Source organism: Mustelus asterias, chromosome 23 (genome assembly GCF_964213995.1).
Source record: "Mustelus asterias chromosome 23, sMusAst1.hap1.1, whole genome shotgun sequence".
Classification (NCBI taxonomy): Eukaryota; Metazoa; Chordata; class Chondrichthyes; order Carcharhiniformes; family Triakidae; genus Mustelus; species Mustelus asterias.
Window position 1 is genome coordinate 13762324 of NC_135823.1, and position 12531 is coordinate 13774854.

General features: G+C 40.9%; 1 protein-coding gene across 2 annotated transcripts in view; it reads left to right on the forward strand.

The window, feature by feature from the left end:
* katnip (katanin interacting protein) overlaps window positions 1–12531 on the forward strand; it is a 137396-nt gene that overhangs the window by 55341 nt on the left and 69524 nt on the right. For both annotated transcript variants that reach the window (XR_013500642.1, XM_078240013.1), the window contains exons 9-11: window positions 185–328; window positions 554–729; window positions 1656–1765. Coding sequence is in view for 1 of the 2 variants with exons in the window: in XM_078240013.1 (XP_078096139.1) it covers window positions 185–328; window positions 554–729; window positions 1656–1765 (430 nt within the window). In the remaining variant the exon portion in view is untranslated. The remainder of the gene's footprint in view (window positions 1–184; window positions 329–553; window positions 730–1655; window positions 1766–12531) is intronic.

Sequence of the window (12531 nt, forward strand, 5' to 3'; positions counted from 1 at the left end):
AATGACTAATGGAGTGAGCCTAATTGGGCAGCTGTTCAAAAGAGCCAGCACAGACATGTATTGTCTCCTTTTGTGCTGGATGGTTTTATTTTAGCATGCTTGTGCCCTTCCATCAGTATGTATGTTAACAAGACGGTGTAGATTTGGATTTAAAACCAATGATTATTTGATGCATAATTTGCAGGCAAAAGAAAAGAACGAATTCTAGCAGCGACAAGAAAAGATGACGCAGGGTCCTTCATTCCTGTGAAGCCCACTTTGGTGAAAAGTAAATCTTTTGATCGATTCGTGCCACCTCCTAACCAAGATAGAACAGACCTGATTTCAAGTAAGGTTTTATTCTGATGGTGAAGATTTGTTTTCTCTTTAGAATTGACATTACATTGTATTGTAATATATTAAATTAGAATTGAAATCCAGGTTTTGCATTAATTTTTCTTTCCTCAATGTAAATTTCCTTGCTATAAACTCTAACTACACTTTTATTGCCTTTGGGTGTATCACCTTAATTTGTGTAACCAGCAATATTGACAAATTCTGTTCATTTATTTAGTCCAAGAATGTCGTAAAGAGAGGGTACTTTCTGCTGCAAGAAGGAATATGTGCCAGGTGAAGGATCCAGAGCTATCTGCTTCTAGTGTCTTTCAAGCCATGCAGAAAGAAAATGAAGATGTGCTGAACAGCGGAGAAAAGCAGAGAATGATAAAAACGCCCCTCTGTTGGCAAGCGGTATGCTGTAACAAGAGAAAACGGAATTGTGAGGGGTTTTGAATCACGTGTGGATTACAGAAAGGGTTGATTGTCTAACTTCTGCAAGGCTGTCAAGAAACATAGACATAGGATCCTACAGTGCAGAAGGGAGCCATTTGGCCCATCAAGTCTGCACTGACCACAATCCCACCCAGCCCCTAGCGCTATAACCCTAGTGTAACCCAGCTAGTCCCCCTGACACTAAGGGGCAATTTAGCATGGCCAATCCACCTAACCGCACATCTTTGGACTGTGGGAGGAAACCGGAGGAAATCCACACAGACATGGGAATGTGCAAACTCCCGACAGTGACCCAAGCCAGTAATCGAACCCGGATCCCTGGCGCTGTGAGGCAGCAGTGCTTGCCACCGTGCCGCCCCTAAAAATAACACAAAAAACAGTTATTTAAATCTTAGTTCACAAGAGCTACAAAGGTCATGGATATTGGAATTTAAAGTTACTGTGAAGACGTTCGTCAGAATGGGGATTGAAGTTCTGAACCTGATCAGCCATCCTTCAGAGGAAGGAAGTAATCCTAACTTGGGGCAATTGGTTGTGTGGTTTCCAGGTTTCCTATTAATTATATATCCAGGCGTGATTATAGACCTTGTACGTGTATCCCACAACATGCTAAAGTATTTGAGTGTGAATGCCCAATACGCTAAAAGATAAATGTTATTCTGTGTGAGTGCAGTAGCTGTTCCTATTCCGAGGCTTGGGTTAAGCATTTTATAGGCCGGTGTATGTTGCAATAAGTCTTGAAAGCGATCAATTTAGTTTCCTGGAAAAGAATTCTATTCTTCAAAAGTTATTGAAAGCAGGATTTTGTATAATTTAAACAACAATATTTGATCAAGTGTTTGTTCTCATTTAGAAACTAATGTCTTGGCTATTTCATTATTTAGCTTTCACCTTCTGAGCCGCCAGTAAATGGCACGCTGCAATGTTCCTCTGTATCAGTCAAGCATAATATGATCGATAAAGCTATTGAACGAATCAGCTATTTGGAACCAAGGTAATCTCAAGTTCATGATGTTTATGTAATGATGTTTTTTGTTATTTTTTGAGATATTGGAAACCTAGATCTGTGTGCGTTTGTGCTGCTGGTATTCCAGCCATACCGTTGTCATTTTTATAATCAAGTTTTCCATTAGGAATTCCTGTATTCACATTTATATATGAACACATTATTCTGTACCATCTGGGCACTGGCTTCACACAAACCCCTCCATTCTTTCTTGAAATTTTTATTTCATCAACTTTTTCCTCAGTAAAGTGCCTGATGTTCAAAACATTAGTTTAAGCATGCATTCATTAAAAGCCTTAGGTTTGCCCCTGAAGATGAGCATTTTCCGTGATGCATCAGGGCTAGTTGGTCAGCTGTGCTGAGATTATTCTTCAATTCCATCAGTTAAAGTGTTTTCTTCAAAATTACTTGAAGATTAATTAAAAGGCACAGTTTCCTATCGGGAGAAAGGAGAAGGGGCTTGCAGGGACAAATGCAGAACATTGCAGACACTTGTTTAAAAGATAAACAGAGAGACCTGGAGGAAGCACAGCATTTGAAACTGACAAATGTTCAGTACTACAAGTAAGAAGGCAACCAGAAAAGACACTCTGGCTACCAGAGCAGGTCAAAGGCTAGGAATCCTGCGGTGAGTAATCCGCCCCCTGACTGCTGAGCACTATCCAGGTCAGGTCAAAGCAGTCCAATTGATTGCTACTTTTTCCACAAATGTTCAGTCTCTCCACTACCGAACAGTGGCAGCCGTGTGTACCATCTACAAGATGCACTGCAGGAACTCACCAAGGTTCCTTAGACAGCACCTTGCGCAACCATGCCCACTACCATTTAGAAGTACAAGGGCAGCAGATACATGGAAACGCCACCACCTGGAGGTTCCCCTCTAAATCACTCACCATCCTGACTTGGAAATATGTCGCCGTACCTTCACTGTCACTGAGTCAAAATTCTCGAATTCCCTCCTGAACAGCATTGTGGGTGTACCCACACCTCAGGGACTGCAGCGGCGCAAGAAGGCAGCTCACCACCACCTTCTGAAGGGCAGCTCGGGTGGACAGTAAATTCTGGCCAGCCAGTGACACCCACATCCCGTAAATGAATTTTTAAAAAAGGATGTGAAGAGGATTACCTGTTATGCATTTTTGCACCTTCCCTGCCTCACGCACATTTGGAGATGGTTTTGAAAAATGGCTGAGGGAGGAAAAGACCTTGCGTGTTGCTGGTACTGCCACCCTACAATACAAGTTGGCTGCATATTATCTTGTAGTAACTTTACAATAAGATATGCTCCGAGTTGTGAATTGCCGCAAATTGCTGGATGGTTCACGAAAAATGAGATGTCACTGCCCCAGAGTTTCAATGAATTGCTTGAGTTGCACCATAACTTTAGCAAGTTAAGCCTGATATTTCACAATATAAGGATTTATAGGATCATAAGAAAAAAAAGCTTGAGTCGGCCATTCAGCCCATTGAGCAGGCTCCACCATTAAATAAGACCATGGTTGATTTGACTGTACCTCCATTCCCTTCTTGTCCCAGTAAATGCATTAGAAACAGTTCAGGGAAAATCTTCTAGACTGATATCAGGAATGCGCTGGGTTGCTTATGATGAAAGGTTGGGCAGGCTAGGCTTGTATCCACTAGAGTTTGGAAGAGTAAGAGACAACATAGTTGAAACATATAAAATCCTGAGGGGTCTTGATGGGCTGGATGTGGAGAGAATGTTCCTTCTTGTGGGAGAATCTCGAACTAAGGATCATTTAAAAAAATAAGTGGTCATTCGTTTAAGACAGATGAGGAGAATTTTTTCTGAGGGTTGAGAGTCTCTGGAAGTCTCTTCCTTAAAAAGCAGTGGAAACAGAATCATTGAATATATTTCAGGAGCTGAGTAACTTCAGGATTTGACCTGCTATGGTAACCACAGTATTTATATGGCTGATCTGTTCAATTCCTGATCAGTGTTTACCCCAGGATGTTGATATTGTGGGATTCAACACTGGTAGTGGCATTAAATGTCACGGAAATGGTTAGATTCTGTGCTGTTGCTGCTTGTTTGGCGTGAATATTATCTGCCATTTTATCAGCCTAAGCCTGAATATTATCCAGGTCTTGCTACATCTGGAAACAGGCAGCTTCGGTATCTGTGGAGTCACAATGGTGCTGAACATTGTGCAATCATCAAGAAGGAAGATCATTGATGAAAGAGCTGAAGGTGGTTGAGCCTAGATGTTGCCCTGAGGAACTCCTGCAGCCAGGTCCTGGGACTGAGATGATTGACCTTCTTTGTGTTAGGTATGACTCCACAACCAGTGGAGAGGTTTCTTCCTGATTTCCATTGACTCCAGTTTAGCTAGAGCTCCTTGATGCTACACTTGGTCAAATGCAGCCTTGATATCAAGGGCAGTCATTCTCACCTCACCTCTGGAGTTTAGCTCTTTTGTCCATGTCTGGGTCAAGGATGTAATAAGGTCAGGAGCCAAGTAGTCCTGGTGGAACCCAAACTTTGTATCAGTGAGCAGGTTATTGCTGAGTATGAGCCTCCTGATAGCACTGTTGATGACCCCCTTCCATCACTCTGCTGAAGATTGAGAGTAGACTAATGGGGCAGTAATTGGCCGGATTGGATTTCTCCTACTTTTTGGACAATTTTCCACAATGCTGGGTAGATGCCAGTGATGTAGCTGTGCTGGAACAGCTTGGCTAGGGGTGCTGTAAGTTCTGGAGCACAAGTCTTTTGTACTATTACTGGGATATTGTCAGCCCAGGAACCAATATCGTGAACCTTCGCTGTACTGTGCTATACAAGTATATCCGACCTTGGATATGAAGACTAAAATTGTGCACAATATTCCAGATGTGATTTTAACAAAGCCCCTAAACAACTGTAGCAGGACTTTCTTATTTATATACTCTTCAATCTCTTGCAGTGAAGGCCAGCATGCCACTTGCCTTCCTAATTGCTCGTTGTAACTGCATGCTAATTTTGCGTTCCTTGTATGAGTACATTCTAATCTCTCTGAACATCAACATTCAGAAGTTTCAAATAATTGGGACAGTGGAAGTATTTCAACGTGCCATCGGTAGGTCGATGGGGAAAGCAGCTTGTTTAAGCACTTGTTGCCACTATAAATGTCATATATTTTGAGATTGAAAAAATAAATAATATTTTTTGGCCACAGGGGTGTTATAACCATACCAGATGTTACTGCTGAGCAAGCTAGATTAATGAGGGGGAAGAGCTGTGGAGTCAAAAACATAAAACTCCAGTACCAATTTCAGGAATTTAAAAAGATTTATTAAAAAAAAACTTATGCACATAAGATTAAAGTTGCACAGTTAAAACAGTCTTACAGAAAACCCAAAAAAACCCACTTGGTCAAAAATACACACACTACCTTCTTGGTAAATTGTAGATTTTAACTATAAAAATTCAATAATATTGCCCAAAGCAAAGAATTGATGTCACTTTGGTTCCTCAGATGTGGAAATCCAAAAAGAAGGTTCAGGAACAAGCTGCTTTCTGAAGACTTTTCTGGTTTAAAGCGGGATGACTGCTTCAGATTCAAAATTTTCACACCTTTGCAGCACACAGATCTGGTGTTCAGGACACTTCCCCTGGGTCACACAAGTCAGTTAAGCATAATTCCGTAAATATCTTTTCCCTCGTTTATCTCAAGTTCTGTTGTCCTCAAACGTTTCTTTGAACTCAAGTTTTCCAAATATGCAAATCTTGTCATAGAAATCATAGATCTTGTGTGTTTTCTATTGCCTCTACTTTCGATCAATAAAAGTTAATATACCTTCTCCTGTTTACCTATCAAACCTTTGAGTTGTAAAAGTTCTTGTCACTTCAGAACTTCCCTTGGTGAAAAACCAAGTCCCCACTTATCTTATGATGGATATTTTAGATCCAGCCTATTTACTTGTAATTCAAGCACACCCATACCCTTCATTATAAATGCACAAACCTAATATCTTTACCCTTTTATCTCTCAAAACAAACTGCCTCTATTATCGTCTCTCAGTTTAATTAATCATGGACATACGTACGCACACAGACAGCTTTTTTTTCACAACACTACCATAAACCCAAAAATATATTTTTTAAAAATCCATAATCGCACCTCCCTCAAAGCAAAAAAAAAGGAAACATCATATTTTTAGATTTTTTTCATTTTCTTGCCTCCCTTATTACTTTCTATACTTATCAAGGCACAATACTATTGCATTATGGTGCACATGCATCAAACATGAAAATATACACAAGTTTCTTTTAAGAATAATGTTCATTCCATTTGATTTTCAATCTCCCTTTTCCATTTAATCACTTGAAAACGCAATCTGCAATTAAATTCTCCCATTCAGCCACATGTATCATTTTCAGATTGAACAGTTGCAATAGTAATCTCCACCGGGAAAGTCTGGCTTTGTTATGCCAAAATTTCTCTAGGAAGTTCAAAGGATTGTGGTTAGTATTGTTGCAAAGTTGGGTAGAGTAATTGTAGATAGGAGCTTGTTAAATTGTAAAATGCTGGGGAGAAGGCACTGCATGGTCCCTTTAAAAGGTGGAGCTTTTTCTGTGCTTTGTAAAAAAAATGCAAGTACATATAGAACCCCAAACTGAAAAATTTGCATTGAATTGCCAAGCAGCAGTGTTACCAAGGCAACAGGCTTCTGAATTTTTTGAATTCAGACAATCAATTTGAATTAGGCAGTTAGATACCAAGAACCTATCAAATTTAAATCTAATGGTTTTGACAACCTAGGACCAATTCTATTGTGGGAAATATTGATATTTCATCCGAGGAATAAAAGGAGGAGGGCAGTGGGACAAAAGGAGAGAGCAACTGTCACCTGCCACAGCTCACAGCTTTTAGCTCTAAGCATAATTTAGAAAGCAAAGGTACCAAAGAAGGAAGACAGCACAGTGGTCAGCACTGCTGCCTCACAGCGCCAGGGATCCAGGTTCAATTCCGGCCTCGGGTCACTGTCTGTGTCTAGTTTGCACATTCTCCCCGTGTCTGTGTGGGTTTCCTCCGGGTGCTCCGGTTTCCTCCCACAGTCCAAAGATGGGTGGGTTAGGTTGATTGGCCAGGCTAAATTGACCCTAGTGTCAGGGGAACTAGGAGGGTAAATGAGGGTTACAGGAATAGGGCCGGGTGGGATTGTTGTCGTTACAGACCTGATTGGCTGAATGGCCTCCTTCAGAACTGTAGGGATTCTATGAAAGAAAGAATTCCAGACGGAAGAATGAACAGAGAAGGTCCAGAATATTCCGGAAGACACAAAACCTGATTGCAAATTGGAGAGTAACTAAATTTTGTTTTTTGTTAATGGGTAAGAATTGTATTTATTGGAACAGATACGATTAAAATCCTGTTTTATTCGGTTTGTTAAAAGTTTAGTTAAGTTGTTCACTCTTGGGTAAATAAATTGTTATGTGTTAGAGAGAGTGTCAGGGATTTATTTTTATTTAACCATTAGAAGTGACTGAAGTGCAGGTCACACCACTTCACACATACTTTTTCCAGATTATAAGGCGAGGTACTCCTCTTTGGGTGTTTTGGTGTTAGTTCTCAAAGGGGGATCAACCTCCGCTTTATAACAGTATACATAACTGTTTCTGAAGAGTTATTTGCAACATACACTTTAAAATGCTACAGAACCAAACTTGGAAGTTTCTCATTTTTTCTGATATACATTCAATTTCCATGAGAAATGCCTAGTTTGTCTTTCTGTAGCAACACAGCACCAACACCTAATCACTGTCATCAATAGCCATTTTAAGCTGTTTTATAACATCAGGTGCTGCTGTAACAGGGATAGTAGTCCATACAGCTTTTAAGCTGTTAAACTCTGTCTGACACTCCTGTGTTCATTCAAATCTTCTGTTTTTTTAAGAATCCAGTCAGGGAGCAATGAGCCTGCTGACATTTGGCATGAATTTCTGATAAAAATCCACTTGCCTTGAAATGGCAAAACTTCGCAATTTGTTGTAGGCACTGGGAACTCTACAATAGCTTTTGGTTTTGCATCTCATGGGGCCACTTGATCATGTTCAACAGTGTGACCTAATATGCGGCCTTTATTTTTGCAAGTTTGCTTTTAGCTAAGTTTACTAACCAACTTGGATCCCTGTAGTCAGTTAGAGAGTACCTTTAAATATTGTAGATGTTCCTCCCATGTTTGACTGAATAACACTAAGCCATCAATATGCTTAGCACAATTGCTCCGTCCTTCAGTCACTTGTGGTCTCTGAAATGTTGCTGGTGTATGTTTCATACCAAAGGGCATTGCTTTGCATTGATATATTCCATCTGGAGTCACAAAAGCTGATATCACTCTTGCCCTTTCCGATAAGGGTAATTGCCAGTATCCTTGCAGTAAGTCAATTTTTGTGATGAATACCAACTGTCAAACTCTCTTGATACAATCAATCCTTCAGCTATGGAATAGGATATGAATCTGCCTTTGTTACTGTGTTTACCTTGCAGCAATCAATACGCAGTCTTTGTGATCCATCCAGTTTTGGCACTATTACAATGAGCGAACTCCAATTACTGTGACTGGGCTCCACAATGTCATTTTGAAGCATAAATTCAATTTCTTCTGCACTCGAGCCAATTATACTGGATTGAATCAATATGGGTGTTTCCTTATTGAAACTGAACCCCCCCCCACATCAACATCATGCAAAGCCAAATTTGTCTCCCTTGGCCTAATTCCACAAATTACCTTGTATAACTGCAACAGCTCTTGCAAATCACACTGACAGTTTTCTGGAAGATAACTGAATATCACATTTAGATTGTTAAGTACTTCCCCATTTTCCAATTTAATCAGAGGGAGGTCAACTTCAGAATCTTAAAATTCTGTTTCTTCCTTCTTACCTACAACTACTAGCACCTCCTTCTGTTTATCCTCTCTGTCAAAGTACCTTTAGAGCATGTTTATATGCAGCCCCTATCTGGGGTAGTCAATACTTGGTGCACTACTGCCCACTTTTCATCTGCTGGAACATGAGGTGGTCTCCATTTCCTCATTAACACATTGGCTTCGAGGTGATAACACACTGGAATTATTCAGCCTCAGAATAAGCTGTCTGATATAATTGTTTTAATGCTAGATACTTTTGCCATTACTCCACTAACTTTAATGAACTAAACACATCAGCCGCATTCTGTGTAGCTTCCTCTTGAGTAACTTCAACAATAGATCCAACCAATTGTGGTTCGGTATCTTACCCATGTCTTATACATTTTCCCCTTCCTGTTTACATTTGTGTGCCTGTGACCTTATTACCACACAGCCTGGAAACAAACCAGAATGTTCTTTCTGTAAAACCTCTGTTGATGTATCTCAACAGGTTCCCCTACCACTGGAGGTATTGGGGTTCTTGAGAAACATTAAGGTAGACAAGTCCCTAGGGCCTGATGGGATATACCCCAGAATACTGAGAGAGGCAAGAGAGAAAATTGCTGGGACCTTGAGAGAAATCTTTGTATCCTCACTGGCTACAGGGGAGGTCCCAGAGGATTGGAGAATAGCCAATGTTGTTCCTTTGTTTAAGAAGGGTAGCAAGAATAATCCAGGTAATTACAGGCTGGTGAGCCTTACTTCAGTGGTAGGGAAATTATTGGAGAGGATTCTTCGAGACAGGATTTATTCCCACTTGGAAATAAGTGGACGTATTAGTGAGAGGCAACATGGTTTTGTGAAGGGGAGATCGTGTCTCAGGAACTTGATCGGGTTTTTTGAGGAAGTGACGAAGAAGATTGATGAGGGTAAGGCAGTGGATGTTGTCTACATGGACTTCAGTAAGGCCTTTGACAAGGTCCCTCATGGCAGACTGGAGCAGAAGGTGAAGTCACATGGGATCAGAGGTGAGCTGGCAAGGTGGATACAAAACTGGCTCGGTCAAAGACAGTAAGAAGTCTCACAACACCAGGTTAAAGTCCAACAGGTTTATTTGGTAGCAAATACCATAAGCTTTCGGAGCACTGCTCCTTCGTCAGATGGAGTGGAAATCTGCTCTCAAACAGTGCAAACAGACAGAATCAAGTTGCAGAATACTGATTAGAATGCGAATCCTACAGCCAGCCAGGTCTTAAATGTACAGACAATGTGGGTGGAGGGAACATTAAACACAGGTTAAAGAGATGTGTATTGTCTTCAGACAGAACAGAATCGGTCAAAGAAGCAGTGGGAGGGTGCGTTTCTGAATGGAGGACTGTGACAAGTGGCGTTCCTCAGGGATCAGTGCTGGGACCTTTGCTGTTTGTAATATATATAAATGATTTGGAGGAAAATGTACCCGGATTGATTAGCAAGTTTGCGGACCACACAAAGGTTGGTGGATTTGCGGATAGCGCTGAGGACCATCAGAGGATACAGCAGGATATAGATCAGTTGGAGACTTGGACGGAGAGATGGCAGATGGAGTTTAATCCGGACAAATGTGAGGTAATGCATTTTGGAACACCTAATACAGATAGGAAATATACAGTAAATGGCAGAACCCTTAGGAGTATTGATAGGCAAAGGGATCTGGGTGTACAGGTACACAGGTCACTGAAAGTGGCAATGCAGGTGGAGAAGGTAGTCAAGAAGGCATACGGCATGCTTGCCTTCATCGGCCAGGGTATTGAGTTTAAAAATTGGCAAGTCATGTTGACGCTTTATAGAACCTTAGTGAGGCTGCACTTGGAATATAGTGTTCAATTCTGGTCGCCACACTACCAGAAGGATGTGGAGGCTTTGGAGAGGGTACGGAAAAGATTTACCAGGATGTTGCCTGGTATGGAGGGCATTAGCTATGAGGAGAGGTTGCAGAAACTTGGTTTGTATGTTCTCACTGGAGCGACGGAGGTTGAGGGGAGACCTGATAGAAGTCTACAAGATTATGAGAGGCATGGACAGAGTGGATAATCAGAAGCTTTTTCCCAGGGTGGAAGAGTCAATTACTAGGGGGCATAGGTTTAAGGTGCGAGGGGCAAGTTTTAAAAGAGATGTACGAGGCAGATTTTTTACACAGAGAGTAGTGGGTGCCTGGAACCCGTTGCCGGGGGAGGCAGTGGAAGCGGATACGGTAGTGAGTTTTAAGGGGCGTCTTGACAAGTACATGAATGAGATGGGAATAGAGGGATATGGTCCCCGGAAGCGTAGAGGGTTTTAGTTAAGTCGGGCAGCATGGTCGGTGCAGGCTTGGAGGGCCAAAGGGCCTGTTCCTGTGCTGTAATTTTCTTTGTACAGTTAGCCAGTTTCTGAGATCCAGCCGTATCATTTTGTGGAATGAATTGAACTCCTGCAAAGGGCAATTTCTCTACCACAATTACCTCCTAATTTCAAATTTCTTTAAGAATTTATTTTATATATTTGTTTTTTTGTCCCCTCTCTTCACCCCGTTCTTGCTGTACTCCTCTCACTTTTCCACAATATTAAGTTTTTTTTTGTGACAGTCATAAGCTTTCTTTTTCTGCTTTATCTTAGCCCATATACTTATGGATAACCAGGGGGCTCTGGATTTGGCAGTACCACCCTTTTTCTTTGTGGGGACATGTCTATACTGTGCCTGTACCATTTTGCCTTTGAATGCCTGTCATTGATTTGACGGTCTTTCTTTCTAATAGCTATATCCTGTCCACACTTGCAAGCTCAACTCTCAGCTTTGTAAAATTTGCTCTCCTCCAGTTTAGAACTTTTACTCCTGTTCTATCTTTGTCCTTTTCCATAATGATGCTAAATTTAGCCATATTCAAGTTCACTATCTCCAAAATGTCCCCTACTACTACTTCATCCACTTGCCCAGCTTAATATCCTAAGACTGAATCGAGAATTGTGGCTTGTTACATGCTGGCTAAAAAAGTTCTCAATGCAAGTTCATGAATTTTGCACCCCTCTATGCCCTTCACACTGTTCATATCCCAATTGATATTAAAGTGCTTGAAGTCCCCAGTGATTGCTGCCCTATTGTTTTTGTACTTGGAAACGTGTCTACATATTTGCTCTTCTTAACTCCCTTCCACTCTTTGGGGGCCTACAGTACTGGCCTAGCAGTGTGGCTGCCCTTTTTACTTCTGGGCTCATTCCACATGGCCTCATTTGATGCTTCATTAAGAATATCATTCTTCCTCACACTTGTAGCACTATCCCATAACATTAAAGATTGACTGGCACCTGTATTTCTTACAATTTTGAGGGTTTTTCCTGCTTTTCCTGAATAAAGATATACTCTCCCTTCATATGTAAAATCTTTAAACACCTCTGTAACTTGCCCTTCAGAATTTCCTTGGGTAGATTGCAAATATATCCCACCTCTTGTGGCTAATACTGACACTTTCTTTTTTACCTATACAAAAGCTACTGATTTGTCGTTTACTTCGAGCAATTTGATCTCGTATGTCCAGTCTTGTTACAGAAATAACAGACCACCTTTCTCCCTTCCCTTCTGCCGTCTACAGTTTCACCTTTAGTAGACTGGCATCCTTCAGCTTCCCCTTGTTACCAGCACTTTTGCCATCACTACATTTTGTGTATCACAAATTTCCTTGCTAACTCTCATATCATTCTTTTTCCACGTTCAGCTGTGTGAAATATCATCAGTATCGACTAAAATAAGATCTTCCCTGATCTTTTTGCTTTGTCTTTCGTCTAAATATCTTTTGACGGTTACTGGAATACTATTTCTAAATTCTTCCATTTTCTCTAATTTTCAAAAATCCTGTCTAACTTCAGTTCCATTTATTTTTCAATTTCAA